Genomic DNA, 22,689 nt, shown 5'->3' with positions numbered 1-22,689 from the left:
CCCTCACACATGTTCCTCTAGGAATTCTGTGTATCATCCACTTAAAACCACTGATCACAAGTCCCCAACAACATATTCGCTTTTGCTAGGCTAACCAGGGGGAATTCATCAGAATGGTAGATTAAGAGACAAAAGATAATATAGTACAAACCTCTCATTTTAAAGAACAGAAACTGAATCCCAGAAGGATGGAAGGACAATTGTTGGAATCAAAATTTTGGAATAGGAACACACATCCTCTGATTCAAATTCAGTGTTTTTCCCAGAACACAAAAGTACTTTACATTGACTTAAACCAAAAGACATTTCATTTAAAAGAATATCAAATTAAATGACAAAGAAATATTCTCATATACACAAGGGCCCAATTACCACATTTTCAGTAGAGAAGATGAATACCCACGGAGAGATATACATATAAGGGACACATGTGACTAGGACTTATAAAAAAGGGTACATGTTCAGCAGACACATTCCTTCAAAGCAAACATAATGCAGAAGCAGTTCACAGTTGTGAGGCTTCAGAGCTGAAAATATCCTGTAAGACTGTAGAGCACTGTTGTCCTTGGTTATTCTTTATTTAATTCAGTGTATCTTTTATTCTCTGCTACCATCTTCTGGAGCATCAGCATCCTCTAGTCAGCCTCTTTCTTGCAGGAGGGAGCCAAGGTCTTATTAAGTTTGTGGTCTAGGATTATGACCAGTGACACTTAGACTGGTGTTTTCAAAAATGACCCAGTAATGCCACTACTTGGTCTATTTCAAAAAATAATTAGGGAAAAAGGGCAAGAACCTATATGTCCAAAAAGGGTTATGGCATCTCTCTTTGTAGGGACAAATAACTGGACATGGCAGGGATACCCGTCAATTGGGGAATGGCTGAACAAGTTGTGCTATACGATTGTGATGGAACCTACTGTGCCATAAAAATAATGAGCTCTGTGATTTTAGGAAAACATGGAAGGACTTGAACAAAACAACAAAGAGGAAAATGAGCAGAATCCAGAGAACATTGTGTACCGAAAGGGCAATATTGTTTGAAGGATGACTGAGGAAATAGGTGAATTTGAACATTATAAACACCCAAATTAACTCTGAAGGACATATGAAGAAAGCTGTTATCTGCATTCAGAGAAAGACTGATAATAATAAAAAAGAAATTTACTTGATAATTTGGTTGTATATTTGAAATGAGTAGCAAGTTGTACGTAGCATATGTGCAGTTTTATGAGAAATAAAACTTTTTATTGTACTACATTATGGAAATGTTTTATTCCATAAATTAAAAAAAATTAAAAACACAGCAAAGAACAACCTAGGTTATGATTCAGTACTCTTTCCATTGTCTTCTCTTTCTATTAAATTTGCATCTGCGTCAAATGTACTTTATAGTTTTATCAATCTCTTGGACCTGGGTTCCACTTTAGTAAATAGCAAAATAGATCAGTAAGGGTCTTATGGGAAGCTTTGTGGTAAAATGGAAATAACACAGGATTGCAATCAGAAGACCTGAATTTGAATGTAATGTGAGTGACCTTGGGCTAGTCACATGCTTTCTGAGTCTCAGTTACTTTATTATTAAAATTAAGAAGTTGGACTAGCTAACCTGTAAGATCCCTTATTGTGCTAAATTTATAATTTGATGATCCTATGAGGGAAAGCATTTTCACAGATACCCCTGATGCCTCTCATATTCTGTGAAAATCATTAGGGCTGGAAAGAATGGAAGAAGATAAAAAGAGATTGTAAACCTTGCCCCACTTTCCCCATTCATCCCCCTCAAAGAACCATTGCTTTTCGGTGCTACTTTCTACACAATACAAAACCATCAGTTTCTCTACAGATGAATGAATGAAATTGTTGTTGTCGCTGTTTATTCTGTTATGATTCCATGGATCATAGAATACCAGGCCCTTTAATTGTCCACTATCTCTCAAAATCAATCCAAGTTCACGTTCATTGTTTCCACTATGCTATCTATCCATCTCATCCTCTGCCATCCCCCTTTCCTTTTGTCTTCTTCAATTTTTCCCAACATCAGGGTCTTTTGCAATGAGTCCCATCTTCTTGCTATATGGCCAAAATAATTGAGCTTCAGCTTTAATATTTGACTTTCCAGCAAATAGCCTGAATTATTTTCCTTTAAGTATTGATTGATTTGTCCTTCTTTCTGTCCCAGGGACTCTCAAAAGTTTTGTCTAGCACCACAATTCAAAAGTGTAGATCCTGAGATACTCAGGTTTCCTTATAGTCCAGCTCTCAGAGCCATGCATTGTTGCTGGAAAAAACCATGGCTTTGACTATACCAATCTGTATTGTTGCTTTTAAGTACACTTTTTAAGTACAGATTTGCCATAGCTTTCTTTACAAGGAGCAAATGACTTTTACTTTCATGGCTGCAGTGACCATCTTCAGTGATCTTTGAGCCCAAGAGTATAAAAATGCATCCTTTCTTATCTTCTATTTGCCAGGACATGGTGGTACTAATTATTTTAAACTTCAAGCCATCTTTTACACTTTCCTCTTTCACCCCCATCAAGAAACATTTTAATTCCTCTTCGCTTTCTGCCATTAGAGTGGCATTGTCTGAATATCTGAATTTTTTTTACTATTACTCCCAGTGAGCTTAATTGAACTTTTGAATCAACCAGCACAGCATGTTGCATGTCCTTTGAATATAACTTAAATAAATAAGGTGACAATATACAGCCTTATCATACTCCTTTTCCAATATTAAATCAATCACTTGTTCCATGCTTTGTTCTAACTGTTGCTTCCTGATCCACATTCAACTTTTTCAGGAAACAAGTAAGATGATCTAGTATTCCCACCTTTTTGAGGACTTGCAACTCCATCTACCTCACAGGTAACTCCTTTTAATTTTTTTTTTTAACTTTGTGTACTTACTATTGTTTCTCTGTAACAGAACATTTTAAAGATTTCAAGTAACTTATAGAGAAGTAGATGTTTCAATATTTCATGAGGAGTGTTTCCTTTCTTGTGTAAGGATTTTCCAAACTGTTCTTGAGGAAACCTCAGAAACTTACTATTAGATCAGATGTAAGAAGATATACAAAACCATATTTAATTACTCACTAACAGTCATCAATATTTGAGTACCTAAGACAATTGCCCAGATTCTTTTTTCCTCTATGTAAGATGAGTATAAACTAATGGAGCTTCTACCAGGGACAGAGAGTAAAAGCATGTGTGTCTAGAGCAGTGCCACAGGAATTAGGGTGACAGATTAAAGTCATATAAATGTGTAGTACAGCAGGGAACCCCAGTTGTGAGTTCAAGAAAAGCTATGATGGCAGAATTCTGAACTGTCTTGTGTGCTATATATGGAATACTTGTGCTAAAATTCTCTTAGTATCATTGAATTTTTGAGATGTTTCTATAGGCAAAGCACTTTGTAATATGAAAACATTTAGAGCATGTGAAACATTATTATAAATCTGTATGTTATTGAAAGCATGAATAAGGAATTTAGTAACCTCTTACTATGTGGCAAGCATTGTGTTAAGGGCTGGGGACACATTTCTGCTCTCAGAGAATTCAAGTTCTATTGGGATGCATTTTAAAGATAAAAGGGAACTGAAGATATGAGCAAAGCAAGGCAGGAATGAGGCAGTACATTTAGGAGGCTGTAAGGGCTTAGATCTAGGGCACTTGTTTCTCCTGCCAAGAAAAGTGTTCTAGCAGGTCCTTTACAATAACTTTCTGCCTAGGGACAGATGACACAGGTCAGATTTGAAACCCTATTGGTTCCTCTTTTAGTCACTTTTCATTGTTAGAGGACTTAAACACACCAGCCTAGACGTTTTCTACAAGTGAAGAGCTAAGTCCTATTGATTGGTTTAGAGACCATCCATCCTGCTTGCTCATTCCCTTGATTTCCTGCTCATCTCTGACATGGTTGATGTTTGGATCTCTGCTGGCTGCTGGAAGATTGGTCTGTTAATGACATCAATGCTGTTGAGTTTATCTGCATCTTGGGCCAGGGACATCCCAGGTAAGTGAAGTAATGGTGCTCCCTGAGTCATCTGCGTGGGGCTGGGGGGAGTCCTCGATATTCCTGAAGAGGGTGGAAAATTACTCCTATTGTGGAATAGAGGCCACTGGTGAGACTGGAGAGGGCTCCTTCTGCAGAAAAACAAGCTGATCATTTGGGGTAGAAGGTAGAGAAGGGAGCTATGTCAGAGTTACAAAGATACCCAGGACGTCCTTGGGTTGGTCGGGCATCAATACATGTTTCTGTGGTGAGGAACAAGATAGTGGGACTGAGGCGACTGTTTGAGGACTGAGGAGGTTCCCCTGAGAAAATTCATCTCTCACCTGCACTACATCATCTTTGACTTTCTCAAAGCTCAGGTCCATCCTGTTCTGCTGATTTTTGTGTTAAATTCATCATTCACACCAATGTCAAACAATATTCCTAGACTTCTTACAAACCTTCTGTCTTCCCTTTGCCTCTAGGATCAATGCCTGATTCTTCAACCTGACATTTAAAGCCCAACCCAACTCTCCAGTTCATTTTACTCTCCTTTGAACACTTCCCATTCCACTTGAACTAATCAATCAGCTTTTCTCTGAATTTAACCCTCATCTCTCTGCTCTAAGTGTTTGTATAAGCTGCTCCTCATCCTTAGAATATACTCCCTCCTCATCTCTGCCTTCAGAGCCTTGACTTCCTTCAAAGAACAGTTCAAATGCCTCATGCTCCATGAAAACTTCCTCGATCTCTCCAGGTTAGAGTGTTCTCTCTTTGTTCAGATTCCCTCATATAATTGTCTTTTGAATACATTTAATGGGGAGTCACTCTATACTCATTGTCCTTGTACCTGAAGTATCCAGGTATTACCAGGTGAGAGGAAGCCAAAGATGAGTGTGAGGATCCCCTTGCCCAGTTCTCTTGTCTATATGTGTCCTAGTTCCTTACCTGAACTGTTCTGTCAGTTCACAGAGCAGTAACATAGCTCCAATCTCAGATGTGAGGACTTTGAAAAGAAATGGGAGGTGCAGGGAGGGAGGAACAGACCTGTCCAGGGCCGTAGAATATACAGCATGTTGGGACTAGGGAATTTCTTCAAGATTCCTGGTTTCCAGTCAATCTTGGATCCTCCTTCCAAATATTTAGGTCCAGCCCATTCCATCCCCATTCTCAACTTTTAAGCAAATGAAGTGATTCTCCTCAAATTTCTCTTACCAATTTATCTGTTCCTCTCCTTTGCCTCCCCTCTTTTTTTTTTTTGTTATTATTATCTAGATGTCTTTCTCCCCATTGTGGGCTGTAATGACAAAATGAACAGGTTCTATGGGGTATTTTTGTATTTCCACGGCTTACAAATGTTTTGCACATATTAGGGACTTAATGATGTCACTCTGGGTTGAAAGTGCCTTTTCTTGAGCACTGGCCTTAAATTTCCCTCATGGCTCCTTTATCATGACATTCCTTGAACTTCACTTATTTTTCTTTTTTAAACCCTTCCTTGATTTTTCTACCAATGTGGGATATTGACTGGAAGTTATGAAGCAAAGTCGTTTTAGGGAACAGGTAACTGAGCCTGTAGTCAGAGGACTTGTGCTACACCCTCAGCTGTGATAATTCCTAGCCCAGTGTCCTTGGGTCAGTCATCTCAACAGGCTGTTCCTCAGTTCCATCCTGTGTACAAGTGGAGAAACGGGCTAGGTGAACCTGAACTTGGGTTGAGAAGTAGGAAAATGTTCAAGTAGCACACAAACAGTTGGAGTAGGGCAGTTGTGTCAGTGTGAAGGACATTTGCTGCCTTGTGCAGTTGTTCTGGGAAACAGGTCAAGTTGCTCATATCACAAGGTCCCAGGGGGCTTAGTGCAGGCAGGAGGGAGGTCTTGGAAGGGGCTGGGGTCTTGATGGCCTGGGAGGGGCAGCTCTGTCCAGGAGAGGGAGCAGCAGGAGGAGGATCTTGATGGGGATTTCCCAGGAGGAGAAAGGAGCTCAGCCTGTGCCTCTAAGATACAACTTTGTGTGGCTCCCCTCACTTCCCTTTGCCACCTTCTCTACATGAGATGATTGTATGTATGAGTGACTGTGTGTCTGTGTGAATGTGTGTGCCTGTGTATGTGTATGTGAGGGTTGTGTGCATGTGTATTGTGTGTACATGACTATGGTGAATGTGTGTGTGTGTGTGTGTGTGTGTGTGTGTGTGTGTGTGTTGGGTGAGGCTGGAAGTAGGAACCCACCAGCTATTACATGTTTCCGGGATCATGTTTGTAGGGAGATAGCGGCCTCTCTGAGCCTCCAGACTCAAGCACCCCTCCCCAATTACTGCCACAGAGAGGGGGAGGGGAGGGGAGGCGCCGGGCCTTGCTGTCCCAGGACAGGACCAGTGACCTCTCCCCTGGGTTCTTAGAGGGGAGGGGGAGTTGGGAGCAAAGGACTCAGTGGCCGAGGCCATGCAGGTGATCCCTCAGGCACCGCTGGCGGCGGTCCCGGCCTGGTCACCGGTCCGGCAGTTGGTCAGTCTGTCCCCGGCTGACGCGGCTCCGGGTCCGTCCGCAGAGGATTTCGTGTATCAGTATAAGTTTGAGTGTTACTTCAGCAACGGCTCGGAGCGGGTGCGCCTTGTGCACAGACAGATCTACAATGGCGAGGAACATGTCCGCTTCGACAGCGACGTGGGAGTGTACGTGGCCGTGACGGAGCTGGGGCGGCGAAGTGCTGAGCATTATAACAGTCAGGAGGAGCTCCTGGAGGAAGTACGAGCCTACGTGGACACGCTGTGCAGACACAACTACGAGGCATATAAGCCCTTCACGTTGGACAGAAGAGGTGAGTGACCCCGACCCTCACCCCCTGATCCCGGACCTGAATGTGTGTCCTGAGCTGACCCCGAGGAGGCTGGACCCCCGCCCCATCTGCCCCCCAGCCTCCCTCCCTCTGCCCCACCCCGGACAGGACCGCCCGAAGGGGCTGGACCAAAGCCAGGGCCTAGGGGACCCTGCCTAGACTGGACAGTCCTGATGGGGACGATGGGAGCCTGGAGGACCTGACCCCCCACCCTGGACAAGGGAGAGCACCTCCGAGCCTGTGCTGGACACCTCTGGGAGAGGCCTTCAAGGCCAGACAGCCACAGGGACCCTCATCACAAGGTAGGAGGATCTCCCTCTCCTGACACTTTGTCTCTCTGTCCGTCAGTCCAGCCCAGAGTGACCATCTCCCCCTCCAAGACAGACGCCCTGCAGCACCTGCTGGTCTGCTCTGTCACTGGCTTCTATCCAAGCAAGATCAAGGTCACCTGGTTCAAGAACGGGCAGGAGGAGACAGCTGGGATCGTGTCCACGGGTGTGATACAGCATGGAGACTGGACCTACCAGACCCTGGTCATGTTGGAAATGACTCCCCAGAGCAGAGATGTCTACAACTGCAGTGTGGAGCATGCCAGCCTACAGAGCCCCATCAGTGTGGAATGGAGTGAGAGCCAACTCCCTCACCCTGTCCCCAACCTGTCCCCTCCCTCTAACCCCAGGACAATCTCTGGAGGTACTTCAGTGAATGTTCCCACAGACCCCCTTTCTATGCCTTGGATTATATGCATCCTCCTCCCTCTCCCAGCATGGCTTCCTGACTATAGCATTGAGCTAGCATCCACAGAACCCTGGTGCTTTGTGGAAACACGTATTCCTCAGCAGGAGGAACTTGCAGAATCTTACACAGTCCTCTCCTGGGGATCCAAAATTCCCTTGACTCTCCCTCACCCTAGGAGATAGATCATTTTTACCTCTGGGAATTCACATATGTCTCTGGAAATCAAGGAATGGGAAATGTCCTCAAAAAAGCAGGCGTTCTCTCTCACCTCACTCCCAAACACCCTTGGCATTTTTTCCTTCAGATGGAGTTGGAGCAGGAATCCAGGCTTCTGCCCCTGCTTACCTCTCCATTTCTTAGTGTCCCCCAAACCAGGCTGGGCTCTGAGGTCACTGATTGAGGATGGGATGGAGAGGACTGATAAGTGATGATCCAAGGCATGTTCTCTGCAGGGGCACAGTCTGAATCTGCCCAGAGCAAACTGCTGAGTGGAATTGGAGGCTTTGTCCTGGGGCTGATCTTCCTCAGTGTAGGATCGATCATCCACCTGAAGAACAAGAAAGGTGAGGAGCATGTAGTGAGAGGATCTGGCTCCATAGAACTCAGGCCATGAGGGAAGATCCATCACCACTAGTCTAGGGGCTCTGGCTCTGCAACAAATTCCTGCCCCTTTCCCCAAAAAGGAAGCTTATCCCAGGAGGTCAGATGCAAAGTCAAGGGGTGGGAGATATTGCTATCAACATTTCCCCAACCAGGACCTTCCTGAAGTAGGAGGATTTGGTGACTGAGAGAGCCAAGTGCTGGGCCTGACAAAGAGGAGACTCCTCAGGCTTTTACAGCCATGAACTGTTCCTTCTTTTTGCTTATGAGGAGAATTTCTGAGACACAATGCGGTTAAAGTTTAGGATCCCTCATGTTGGAGTGGTAGGTGAGCATCCTGGCTCTAGGGTAGAAAACTTCCCTGTCTTAGAATTTCACTGTTTGTAACCTCATATTTTTCTCTTTCTCATACTTCCTTTGCCTCCTTAGGACACACTGGGCCTCAACCTACAGGTAATATCCCTTTTCCTTTGTGACCAAGGATCATAATTTTCCATCCCTGAGATCACAGACTATAGGAATGGGTGTGACATTGGTTCTGTCTCTCTCTTACTAGGCTCTGTTGCTCCCTCATTGGGGCATCCCCAGTTCCTTAGGATGAAAGGGGGAGTGGTAGAATCTGTGATATTTTACCCTATTGCTCCAAGAAGTTTCCAGTACTATTCTCCAAATGTCTCATGATTCAACAGAAGTTCTGCTTTAGGCAGGATCCCTTCCCTTTGCAATAAGAATTTTCAGAGAAATCTTCAGGAATCCAGGGCGCAGGGGAAGAGGGAAAAATCTACATTTTTATAAGAAAAATGAGTAAATCTCTTTTTAAGGGCACAGGAAAGATTAATGGGGACTTTACCTCGAAGGCATCATCAGGTTTTCCTTCCTCCTTGGAGAAGAGATGCTGCTTATAGATCCTATAGCCTGTAATCACTTTCTTCCCCCCTGCAGGCCTGTTGAGATGAACCTTAGCATTCTGTCCTTCGAAGAGAGTGCCCCCCTCCCTGCTCTCCTGTCCAGAGACCCCAGGCATCCAAGAGGGAAGAGCAGTTCAGTCATCATCCAGGAACCAGCATTCTCCTGTGCCTATGGGCTATTTGCCCTCCCCCTTCTCCCAAAAGACCCTATAGTTTCCCCCTCCTGTTCTGGATGTTTTCTACACTCTCTTGGTACAGGGCCTCAGGGAGAAGGAAGTCTGCTTCTGCTGTCCTCATACAGACTCCCTCTTAGTTATACTGCTATCCTTTCTGCATTTACTGTATATTTTTCTCTGTATTTGTTCTTAATAAATAAGGTGTCATCTTTGTCATTCACTGTGTCCTGGGATGGCTGAAGGAGTCATATTAAAAAAAAATAAGGAGGAAGGGCTAGGAACAGGCCCTGCTCTATGCAAGGGGAAGGAAGAGGCACCTGATAAGAGGACCCTGGGACTGAGACTTGGCCTACCTGAAGTGTCACAAGCTGCAACTGGCCCTGGCTTGGTCCATAGTTCCTAGCATAGTACTTTGTATACAGTCAGTGCTTAAGAATTGCTAGTTGAATGAAAGGATTTTGTGAGAGAGCCCCCCTTCTATGTCTGTCCACATTTACCTTGTTATTCTGTGGAATTGGGAGAGATGTCATAAATGGGGAGGACTGAGTAAACCCAAGTTGGTTTAGAATTTTTCTCTTTTATATCCCTGTTTTTCTCTGTTTGCAACTGAATGCTCCCAGTCTCATTAATCGTTCTCCTAGGACATGGGTTTTCATGTGTAAAACCGGTGAACCACCTCTCTCTGGCCAGTTAGCTCAATTTCTGTCTTCTCCTTGCTTATTTAGTCTTCCTTTCCCTCAGCTGGGGCCTTTTGCCTCTGATAGAATTAGTTCAAATCCAGTCAACCTTAAGCACTTTAAGGCTCAGTTTAGGAAGATCTTAGAGATTCTCATATTAAAATGACAGTCTTTGCCTTCAGAAAGGGATACTTTTACCTAAGAGATTGGGGCTAACTTTATGAAGGAGGAAGCATCTGAGATGGATTTTTGGAGGAAGATCGATGAATTTGGCAATGTACTAGGGTTGGGTGATAGGGAGCAGAGCGAAGGGAAGGTGACATCCACTGCAAGAAGAACAGTGTAGACACTGACATGGCCTTTCATGTGGCTAGGACAAGAATGAGGGATTAAAAAGTTTTTCAGTTTGATTAGAATACAGAATTTTGAGAAGTGGTATATGATCAAGGTACAAAGATATTGGAACTATATTTTAGAGACTTGTACTGTCTGGAGTCAGCCATTTCATTTATTTATAGTAGGTGATGAAAAACTACTCAAAATTTCTCACTCTAACCCATCTTAAATTAACCTTAATTAAGTATAGTAATACCCCTCCTAAAGGAGACTTAACAGTGTGGGTAGAGTTAAAGACAAATAAGTTTTGCATGTTGTCTAGGACTGGCCCTCATGCTCCAAATTTTATCTATTTGAAAAGTTAATACCTTATTGGCAGTTATGGTAATTAATTAATTTCAAGAAAATAATTTTTTTCTTTTTTTTTTCTTTTTTATCCACAGTAATATTTTTTCCAATTACATGTAAAGATAGTTTTGATCACTCATTTTTATAAGATTTGAGTTCCAAGTTATTTTTTTCACCCTCCCTTCTTCCCTCTCCTCCCCCCTTCCCAAGACAGCACACAATTTGATATGTTATACATGTATAATTATATTAACATTTCCATATTAGTCATATTGTGAAAGAAGAATCAGAACACAAGGGAAAAACCTCAAAAAAGAAAAAACAACAAAAAAAGTGAAAATATTATGCTTTGGTCTGCATTCAGATTCCACAGCTCATTCTCTGGACACAGATAGCATTTTCTATCATGAGTCTTTTGGAATTGTGTTAGATCATTGTAGTACTGAGAAGAAACAAATGTGTCAAAGTTGATCGTCACACAATATGACTATTACTGTGTACAATGTTCTCCTGGTTCTGCTCATTTCACTCAGGATCACTTCATGTAAGTTCAGGTTTTTCTGAAATCCACCTGCTTGTCATTTCTTATAGCACAATAGTATTCCATTTCATTCATATATCACAGTTTGTTTAGCCATTCCTCACTTGATGGACATGCCCTCAACTTCCAATTCTTTGCCATCACAAAAAGCTGCCACAAACATTTTTCTATATGTGAATCCTTTTGTATTTTTTATGATCTATTCGGGATATAGACCTAGTAATAGTATTGCTGAAACAAAGGGTATGCACAGTTTTATAACCCTCAGGGTTTAATTCCAAATTGCTCTCCAGAATGGTTGAATAAGTTCACAACTCCACCAACAATGCATTAGTGTTCAATTTGCCCATATTTCTTCTCCAACATTTATCATTTTCCTTTTCTGTCAGGTTAGGCATTCAGATGGGTGTGAGGTGGCACCTCAGAGTTGCATTTCTCTAATCAATAGTGATTTAGAGCACTTCTTCACGTGGCTATAGATAGCTGTAGTATCACCTAAAAACTGCCTGTTTATATCCTTTGACCATTTATCAACTGGGGAATGACTTGTATTCTTGTAAATTTGGCTCAATTCTCTATATATTTTAGGAATGAGACTTTTATCAGATACACTGGCAGTAAAAATTATTTCCCAGCGCTCTACTTCTCATTTTGGTTGTATTGGCTGTTTAATTTCATAAAATCAAAACCTTTTTATTTTAATGTAGTTAAAACTATTTAATTTTTCATTTCATGATGTTCTCTGTCTCTTGTTTGGTCACAAATTCTTCCCTTCTCCATAGATCTGACAGACAAACTATTCCTTGCTTTCCTAATTTGCTTATGGTATCACCCTTTGACTAAATCATGCACCCATTTTGACCTTATCTTGGTACGTGGTCTAAGATTTTGGTCTGTGCCAAGTTTCTGCCATACTATTTTGCAGTTTCCCCAGGAGTTTTTGTCAAATGGTGAGTTCTTTTCCCAGAAGCTGAATTCTTTGGGTTTATCAAACAATAAATTACTACAGTTATTGACTACTGTGTCTTATGTACCTAACCCATTCAACTAATCCACCACTCTATTTCTTATCCAGTGTGAGATACTTTTGATGATTTCTTCTCTATAGTAGTTTTAGATCTGGTATGGTTAGGCCACCTCTTTATGCATTTTTTTTCCATTAATTCCCTTGATATTCTGGACTTTTTGTTCTTCAAAAGCAGAAATAGATCTAATCAAAAGGGATAAGGATGGAAACTATATCCTGCTAAAAGGCACCATACACAATGAAGCAATATCATTACTAAACATGTATGCTCCAAGTGCTATAGCATCCAGATTCTTAGAGGAGAGGTTGGGGGAGTTGAAGGAAGAAATTGACAGCAAAACTATACTAGTGGGAACCTCAACCTCCCCCTCTCTGAACTCGATAAATCTAACCTCAAAATAAACAAGAAAGAGGTAAAGGAGGTAAATAAAACTCTGGATAAGGTAGATATGATAGATCTTTGGAGAAAACTGAATGGGAATAGAAAGTAATATACATTTTTCTCAGCGGTACATGGAACATTTACAAAAATTGACCATGTACTAGGACATAAAAATCTCACAATCCAGTGCAGAAAGGTAGAGATAATCAATGCATCCTTCTCGGATCATAATGCATTAAAAATTATATGTAATAAAAGGCCATGGAAAGATAAACCAAAAATCAGTTGGAAACTAAATAATCTAATCCTAAAGAAGGATTGGGTTAAAGAAGAAATCCTAGAAACAATCAGCAATTTCATTCAAGAGAATGACAATAATGAGACAACATACCAAATCTTATGGGATACTGCAAAAGCAGTTATTAGGGGAAGTTTTATATCTTTGAATGCTTACATAAATAAAATAGAGAAAGAGGAGATCAATGACTTGGCCTTGCAGTTGAAAAAGCTAGAAAAAGAACAAATTGAAAATCCCCACATAAATAACAAATTAGAAATACTGAAAACCAAAGGAGAGATTAATAAAATTGAAATTAAGAAAACTATTGAATTAATAAATAAAACTAATAGTTGGTTTTATAAAAAAACTAATAAAATTGATAAACCTTTGGTCAATTTGATTAAAAAAAAGAAAGAAGAAAATCAAATTACTAATATTAAAAATGAAAGGGGTGAACTCACCTCCAATGAGGAGGAAATTAAAACAATAATTAGAAAGTACTTTGCCCAACTTTATGCCCACAAATTCGATAATCTAAACTAGATGGATGAATATTTTTAAAAATACAAATTGCCCAGATTAACAGAAGAGGAAGTTGAATACTTAAACAACCCCATCACAGAAAAAGAAAGTGAACAAGCCATCAATGAACTCCCTAGGAAAAAATCTTCAGGGTCAGATGGATTCATAAGTGAATTCCATCAAACATTTAAAGAACAGTTAATTCCAATACTATATAAACTATTTTTGAAAATTGGGGAAGAAGGAGTCCTCCCAAATTCTTTCTATGATACAAATATGGTTTTGATACCCAAACCAGGAAGAGACAAAACAGAGAAAGAAAATTATAGACCAACTTCCCTAATGAATATAGATGCAAAAATTTTAAATAAGATTTTAACAAAATGAATACAGCAGCTTATCACGAGATTAATACATTATGATCAGGTAGGATTCATACCAGGAATGCAGGGCTGGTTCAATATTAGGAAAACTATTAGCATTATCGATCACATCAACAACAAAGCTAGCAAAAACCACATGATTATCTCAATAGATGCAGAAAAAGCTTTTGACAAAATACAACACCCATTCCTATTAAAAACACTGGAGAACATAGGAATAAAGGGAACTTTCCATAAAATAATAAGCAGTATCTATCTAAAACCTTCAGCAAGCATTATATGCAATGGGGATAAGCTAGATGCATTCCCAATAAGATCAGGGGTGAAACAAGGATGTCCATTATCACCACTATTATTCAATATGGTACTAGAAATATTAGCTGTAGCAATTAGACAAGATAAAGATATTGAAGGAATAAGAATAGCCAAAGAAGAAACTAAGTTATCACTCTTTGCAGATGATATGATGATTTACTTAGAGAATCCCAGAGATTCAAGTAAAAAACTACTTGAAATAATAAACAACTTTGGCAAGGTTGCAGGTTACAAAATAAACCCACACAAATCTTCTGCATTCCTATATATTAGCAACAAAGTCCAACAGCAAGAGACAGAAAGAGAAGTCCCATTTAAAGCTAGGATAGACACTATAAAATTCTTAGGAGTTTACCTGCCAAAACAAACCCAGGGATTATATGAACACAATTACAAGACACTTTTTGCACAAATAAAGTCAGATTTAAGTAAGTGGAAAAACATCAGTTGCTCATGGGTAGGCCGTGCTAATATAATAAAAATGACAATTCTACCTAAATTAATTTACTTATTTAGTGCCATACCAATTAAGCTACCAGACAATTATTTTCTAGAGCTGGATAAAATAATATCAAAATTCATTTGGAAGAACAAAAGGTCCAGAATATCAAAGGGACTAATGAAAAGAAATGCTTGGGAAGGTGGCCTAGCACTATCAGACCTCAAATTGTACTATAAAGCAGCAATTATCAAAACCACTTGGTATTGGCTAAGAAACAGAGAGGCAGATAAGTGGAATAGACTTGGCGCTCAAGACACAATAGGCAAGGAATATAGCAACCTCCTTTTTGATAAACCCAAGGACTCCAGCTTCTGGGATAAGAACTCACTGTTTGACAAAAATTGTTGGGAAAACTGGATAACAGTGTGGCAGAAATTAGGCATAGACCCATGCCTGACATCGTACACAAAAATAAAGTCCAAATGGGTACATGATTTAGGTATAAAGATTGATACCATGAATAAACTGGAGAAGCAAGGAAAAGTGTATTTATCAGATTTATGGAGAAGGGAAGAATTTTTTACTAAAGAAGAGACAGAAAGCATTACGAAATGCAAAATGGATAATTTTGATTACATTAAACTGAGAAGTTTTTGCACAACCAAACCCAATGCAACCAAAATCCGAAGGGATGTAGTAAATTGGGAGAGAATTTTTATGGCTAAGCTCGGGGATAAAGGCCTCATTTCTAGAATATACAGAGAACTGACTCAAATGTATAATCATACAAGTCATTCCCCAATTGATAAATGGTCAAAGGATATGAACAAGCAATTTTTGGAAGAAGAAATTAAAGATATCTATAATCATATGAAAAAAGGCTCTAAATCACTTTTGATTAGAGAGATGCAAATCAAAACAACTCTGAGGTACCACATCACACCTATAAGATTGGCAAACATGACAGAACAAGAAAATGATAAATGCTGGAGAGGATGTGGGAGAGTTGGAACACTAATTCATTGTTGGTGGAGCTGTGAGCGCATCCAACCATTCTGGAGAGCAATTTGTAACTATGCGCAAAGGGCTACAAAAATGTGCATACCCTTTGACCCAGCAATATCGCTACTAAGACTGTATCCCCAAGAGATCATAAAAATGGGAAAGGGTCCCACATGTACAAAAATATTTATAGCAGCACTCTTTGTAGTTGCCAAAAACTGGAAGTCAAGGGGATGTCCATCAGTTGGGGAATGGCTGAAAAAGTTATGGTATATGAATGTAATGGAGTACTATTGTGCCATAAGAAATGATGAACAAGAGGACTTCAGAGGGGCCTGGAAGGACTTATATGATCTGATGCTGAGTGAAAGGAGCAGAACCAGGAGAACTTTGTGCACAGCAATGACCACAGTGTGCGAGAGTTTTTTCTGGTAGACTTGGAATTTCGTAATAACACAAGAACTTATTAAAAAGAAAGTATATGTAGAACCTATACAGAATTGTATGCGGTCATGGGGAGGGAGAGGGGTAGTGGCGGGGGATAAAATCCTAATTTTATGGCAGTGATTGTTAAACATTAAAATATAATAATAATAAAAAAATTTTTAAAAATTTTATTCCATATTTTAACTCTCTCTTTATTTTTTTCTCTCTCCCCCTTGGATAAATGAGGCACTTTATCTTTCTGGATCAGAATATCAGCTAGAAGACCTTGCACTGATTTATTTGGAGTAATCTGTTTATTTGAGAAATCCACCAAATACAGAAAAATAAGAAGGATTTATTTTTTTGCTGCAAGTGAATTTTCTCAATAATTTTCATTATTACTAAAGAAAATGACTCTTCCCCTCTTTAATAGCAAACACTTTTTAAAGCATTTGACAAAAGAAAGTCAACCTGTTTGGAAGTAATACAGATATGCCATTTGTTCTCCCCCTGTCCATGTTATCACAAAACTTTTCTATTTTTGTAAATGAATTTTGCTACTGTTGTTACAATTTGAAAAACTATATGTGGCTCCTTATATTTCTCAAGACAAGTGACTGTCAGTTAATCATGCAACAAGTTTGTATTGCATGAGAAGGTCATATGAAAAATGATTGCTGTTCATTCTTTATTTAAGTAGATGCTACTATTACCCCTATTTTGTTGATGAGGAAACTGAGGCTAATTATTTAATTCATAAATTATTATTAAATGGCCCAGGAACAGAATAATCAGAATCTAAAAAATTCCACCCAAAAGCATAGTTGGGGGAAGAGGTGGAGACTGACTGTCAAAAAGCTCTATTTCAGAAAAAGTTTGCAGAGATGAATAAATCAAAGACAAAACTAAATGGTACCAAATATCATTATGAATCTAGAGATTTTTCTAAATGGAAAGTAACTGAAACAATCACAAGCTGTGGCTCAAATGAGAAGGAGAAAAAGGAATTTTCTGCAAGCACTAAAATATTACTTAGAAGAAACAAAAGAAGACATTAAGAATGAAACAAAATCTGCACAGAAGAGAATTGGAGGGAGAATAAAGAGCTAAGAAAAGAAAGGAGCAAACCATACACATGAAACAATTCCCACAAAATTAGAGTAGTCCAAACAGAAAGTAATGATTTTGAAACGGGAAAAAAATTCACAAAGTAAAAGGAACTCACAGTTTCATAGAGAACCTTCTTTTTATGTCCTTCTATGTGAATGGAAATTTCTTTATTTTGGTATTGAAGCTTAAATTTTTAAAAATTTCCCATTTAAAAACTGTATTGGGACTGACTTATGAGAGCAATCCTTAGGGTATGTACAGAAGTATGCTTAGGACAAAATCATGATGGGGAATTGAGCAAGGTCAGATATTTTGTAATTAAGTCCAATCTGCTAACTATTTTGTGGTGAGGAAGCTTATGATTGGTTTTATTGTTGAAATTAGGGTGCATTCAAAAGCCTCTAGTCATCTAGAGCCTGTCCCTTGACCTGTACCTCTAAGAAGGATATGCCCTTATGAATTTTGAAAAGTGAAGAGAATGAGCCATCAAAGTCCAAGAGCTGCAGTCCATACTAGGATTTACATACCAATCAGAATATCAAAAAAAAAAGGTTTTGAGGAAACATCTTTGGGAATTAACCCAGAATTAGCAGAAATGGAAATTCATCTATCCATCAACCAAGTCATGTTTGGAAATGAACTTGGTGAGGCAAAATCTATTTAAGTCTAAACCCACTCTTCCAAGGGACAGGGGAGTTATTAGGGAATATGTTCCCTACAGGCTTTGAGGGTAAGTTGTATGTGTGTGATTGTGTGTGAGGAAGTAATATTTGTACTTCTGTTCTTACAATTGCTGTAATGTAAATGCCCTTTTGAAAAAGCTAATTAATGATCATTAATAAAAAAAATAACTGGGGTATCAATTATGCTAGGAAGGGAAAAACACTGAGAAACGTCATTGAAATTATATTACTTTTGACTTCCACATAAACATTGTTCAACTTCAAATTGTACAGTTCGCCTTCAAATTCAGCTGGCAGCCCACAATAGATCTCAGAAATGTTATGAGCTCACCCTGAATGGGGTTGACAAGTCAACAACAGCTCAACTTTAACCAAATTGTTGAATAATGCATTAAATAATCACTGGAGAGCATTAACTTAGAGTAAATGTCTTGTATCAGTCATGATTTTATTGCATTTTATTTGAATTTTGTTTGTATTGACAAAAGTCATGAGTGAGATATTTTTGTAGAAATTATAGTAGAAATGTGAAAAAAGGTTGACCCTTGTTTTGATAGCCCCAACCTCTGTACTAGAGGTCTCATACTTTTATTGTTAAGGCAATATTCACAGCATCTACGGTTACTATGAATGTTTCAGCATAGTTCTGAATCACAAAGTGTAACAGATTCTCCATGTAGAAGGCAGAAGAAAAACATTTATTCAGACACCAGAAAGCCAAATTGATCAGAGTAACCAAGAAGTGGATGCACATTAGCACTGCAGGGGACAAAGCCATTCCTAAGCCTTCCCCCATCCCACCCCCAACTGGAGCCTTCCCACAAACAAACACTCACAAGACTAGCTGTGCCTGCCTGTGTCCTCTCTCCTCTCTGCTCTCTATTCCCCTCACCACTCTCATCAACCTCCTCTCAGTTCTACTCCACCCTTCCTGTTCTACCCATTCAGCAAGCTCTCCCACCAGATGTAATTTATTATGTGATTTAAGCAGGTCACATGGGCACATTAATGAATGGGAAAGATCTTCCCATTTAAATGACCATTAAATTCGACCCCAAGATCTTTCATATTCATTACATAGGTCGGTGGGGCAACTAGTATCAACAAAACTGTAACAAAGATAGGAGAAAATAAGCATACAAAACACTATCTTAGGCAACTGGTGTCAGCAGAACTTTACAATAATATAATAGGGATCACAAAAAAGCAAATAAAACAATATCTTAATGAATTGGTCCTCAAATCTTGGGGTAATTGGTGAAGGCCTCTTCATTTTTTCCCCTTCCCTGTGAACCCCTCAAGCTGATTGAATCCTTTACATTTTTATTAATAAATCCCGCCCTTTCTGTGCAAGGATCTCCTTAAGTTATTCACAAAAAAGAAAATGATGCTTGAGAAAAAAACAGTCAAGAATTTTCCCAGTAAACCATATTGTTCAGGGCTAAGGTTGCCAAGCTACAGGGAAGAAAGTCAAGTATTATACCCTAAAAGGAGCTTGTGAGATATCAGAATAATCAGTCTGATTGCCTGATATGCTTGTTAAGGGGTTGCCCAATACATTGCCCCACAAAGAGGGATTATATGCCAAGACCAGGGCCCCCAACCAAGGCTTATATTCATATAAGCACTTGGAGGTGAGGAGAAGCTTTCTGTCTCTGGCCCTGTGAGCAGTCATGAGAGAATCAGCTGGAAAGAAATGCTGGGTCAAATTGTTGTTAATTATAAAGGCTCAAGTGGCTGGGAGGTGAAGAGGAGGATTGAGCATTCCCCAGGCACCTGGCAATTTGTTGTTCTGTATTTTTTATTTAACACTGTCTTCCTCTGAGACATTTCCACTACTTTCAGCATTAGAGGTTTCTTTCGGCAGAGATATGGGTGAGTACAAATGAAGAAAATTGCAAACACTGTCAAATTCCATCAGATTAATTTTTGCTTAACTATTTTGTTGTTGTTGTTGTTATAAGGATGTTTCTTATAGTACGGTTCATATAGGGTGAAAGGCATGGCCAGAAATGACCATGATCACATTGACAATGAATCCAGGTCTTCACATCTCTAAGGCCAGTCTCCAATATAGCAAGTTGTTTCTCAGCTTGTGTTCATCATCCATTTTCAGAGAAGATCATGACATCAGAGAAATAATGACATGACTTGCACTTGACCTTGTTTTGAGTGAAGGAGGGCTGTACAAGGTCACCAGCCTCACTTTCTCCTCCTGAGACCTGCACCTCGGTTATCACCCAACCACAAAGGCCTCTTCTATAACTATTTCCTGCTGAAATTGGATGTAGAGCTGTCCCTGCCCCAAGAGGTCTAATTCTAGAGATCAGTTCTTTACCTGGCATCTGGAGCTTGATCAGCGTCAGGTCTAGGGGTGACTTCATGTACAAATGATATAAAAAGCATCATCCAAGAAATGGAACAAAAAAGGAGGTGAGCTGGTCATATGGCAAGAGAAAGGAATGGCAGAAAACAATGATTCTCAAAGATTGTCAGGACTTTGAAGAAGGTCTAAGCATGGACAGTGCTGTGCTTGGTAACTTGGTTTTATACTTCTTTGAAACCAAGTCACCTAGTGGTCTATCTATTTCTTGTGCTATTTTTCCTTAAAACAGTTGCTGCTTTTATCTATTAATTCATTGATGGGTTTTTCTTTTGCTTTCATTTTTATTAATTTCTTTTAGGATTTCTATAGTGGTATTTAATTGGGGGTTTTAATTTGTTTGCTTATTAGTATTTTTTTTTTTTGTAAGTGACATGTCCGATTCATTACCCATTACTGTCGCACCACTGATTTTATGTAATCTTTTTTTGTTGTTCAGTTGTGTCTTTGTAATCCCATTTGGGATTCTTGGCAAAGATACTGGAATGGTTTGTCATTTCCATCTGTTATTCATTTTACAGCTTGAGGAATTGGGGCCAACAGAGTTAAGTGACTTGCTCAGGATCACACAGATAGTAAATGCCCAAGTTCACTCAGCTAGTAAGAGATCAGCTTTGAACTCAAGAAGATGAGTCTTCTTTACTCCAGGCCCAGCACTCTGTCTACTGCATTACCTAGCCTCCTCATCTGATCTTTTACTTTTGAATAAGTTATACTCTTCAAGAAGTAAATTAGTCTTGAGGCCCATCACGTTGTGTCTTTTGGCCTGTGAGGGTGCTTTGCCTTCTTATTTTCAGATCTCACTTTTAGCCCTGTACCTTGTGCACTGATCTTTAGATATCTGAGGCCATGAGTTTTATTGCTATCCCTCCTCTTGGATGTTGAATTCCACAATTTATGTTGGATTCTTGGACTTTTGCTTTCATGGGTTGTAGCTGTTGCCTTGAATAACATCTGGCTTAGAATATATGTCTGGGTATACACATACATACATACATACATACATACATACACACATATGTATACACACAAACATATATATATATAGGGAGAGAGAGAGAGAGAGAGAGAGACAGAGACAGAGAGAGAGAGAGAGAGAGAGACAGAGAGACAGAGACAGAGAGACAGAGAGAGAGACAGAGAGAGAGAGAGAGAATTTCCACCCACTTTCCTTCCCTGTCAGTTTAAAGTCCACTGGACCAGACTTCAGCAAAGTTGTTGTGAGGGTCAAATGCCATAAAATATGTAAAGTGCTTAGCAAATCCTAAAGCGATATGTAGGTGTTAACTGTTATTGTTGTTATTTCTGGTCCTACTCTATCATTAGCAAAGGAGCTGTCATTCCTTTTTATTTTTTAAGACTATGGCACTAATTTTTATTTTTTATTTTGCACTCAAAAGTTAAAACACAAATATAGAATAGAGAAAAAAATAAAACACATCATAAACTTAAATACTGGAACTTAAATGCTAAGACCATTTTAAAAAAGCATGTTTTGTGCATAGCAGAACATAAGAGAGGATTCAAGATATGTACCAGTAAATTTTCATTTCAAGAATTCCTGTGTCATAAATAATGCATGTTGTGTTGAGAATTGCCCATCTATTCTTTGCTTCTTTGTGAGTTTTCTTCTGTTCTCTCCTGTATACTTTCTTATTTTGTTCTTTTTTCTGTCCCCACCCTCTGAAGATTACAATAAAGTTTAGACATGTTCCTCTATCGTTAAAAATATATACATACACATATAGACATGTAATATCCCCAAAATATCCTACTCCTGATCTTTGTTTTATGTTTTTTTCGAATCTCTTGCTTTCTATCCCCCTTGCCTCCTCTACTTTACTTCTACCCACTGTTTTGCACTCCTATTACTTGCCTACGCCTCTCCAAGGATCTTTTTCTCTATCCTCCCATTCCCATAAAGCTAAAAAAATCTTCTATACCCTCCCTTTGCCTATTCCCTCACTCTCCCTTCTAAAGATTCCTCCCTTCTCCTCTCCACTCCCTCATTTTATTTTCTCTGCATTCAGAAGATTTTTATATTCTTCACAACATATATATATATATATATATATATATATATATATATATATATATATATACATATATATATGTATATATAGTTCCCTCTTAAATCCATTCCCAATTAAAGTAGGTTACCAGAACTACCAGCCCTCCTTCCCCATCTAATTCCTTTATATTAGTTCTTCCTCTTGCACTTCATTTGTAAAAAATAATTAGTCTTTTTAGACATCCCTCAATTGCTTTACTTTTTAAATTAATATCAAGGTCAACTTTATCCCAATCATTGTTATGAGCTACTCAATTATTAATAACAATCTTAGATACATGTTTTATTGGAGAATGGATATAAAGAAAGTGGATTTCTACAGGAAGTTGGAAGGAAGATAATGAGATACTGTAGTGAAGACAGCTTGAATGGGTATCCAGACCTGAAAACTGCATAAGATGATGTTACTTTCCAGACTGCTGTATGAGATGAAATTCTAAATCGACAATTCATTGATTTACCTTTTTCTTTTGAATCTCTGTATCTGTACCTATAAAAAGGGACTGCCCC

General features: G+C 39.2%; 1 protein-coding gene across 4 annotated transcripts in view; it reads left to right on the top strand.

Moving 5' to 3' along the window:
• The first annotated feature begins 3,826 nt into the window (after window positions 1-3,826).
• Window positions 3,827-22,689, top strand: part of LOC140525894 (DLA class II histocompatibility antigen, DR-1 beta chain-like) — a 79,886-nt gene continuing 61,023 nt past the window's right edge. The window contains exons 1-6 of one of the 4 annotated variants that reach the window (XM_072641660.1): window positions 3,827-4,015; window positions 6,542-6,811; window positions 7,178-7,453; window positions 8,020-8,130; window positions 8,597-8,620; window positions 9,110-9,467. In XM_072641660.1, coding sequence (XP_072497761.1) covers window positions 3,916-4,015; window positions 6,542-6,811; window positions 7,178-7,453; window positions 8,020-8,130; window positions 8,597-8,620; window positions 9,110-9,123 — 795 coding nt within the window. In that variant the 5' untranslated portion in view covers window positions 3,827-3,915 and the 3' untranslated portion in view covers window positions 9,124-9,467. Of the gene's footprint in view, window positions 4,016-6,541; window positions 6,812-7,177; window positions 7,454-8,019; window positions 8,131-8,596; window positions 8,692-9,109; window positions 9,468-22,689 lie in introns of those variants that run through there. The other 3 variants (XM_072641656.1, XM_072641661.1, XM_072641659.1) reach the window with 3 other exon arrangements.

Source organism: Notamacropus eugenii, chromosome 2, assembly GCF_028372415.1.
Source record: "Notamacropus eugenii isolate mMacEug1 chromosome 2, mMacEug1.pri_v2, whole genome shotgun sequence".
In the NCBI taxonomy this organism is placed as follows: domain Eukaryota; kingdom Metazoa; phylum Chordata; class Mammalia; order Diprotodontia; family Macropodidae; genus Notamacropus; species Notamacropus eugenii.
This window is presented reverse-complemented; position numbering and strand designations above follow the sequence as displayed.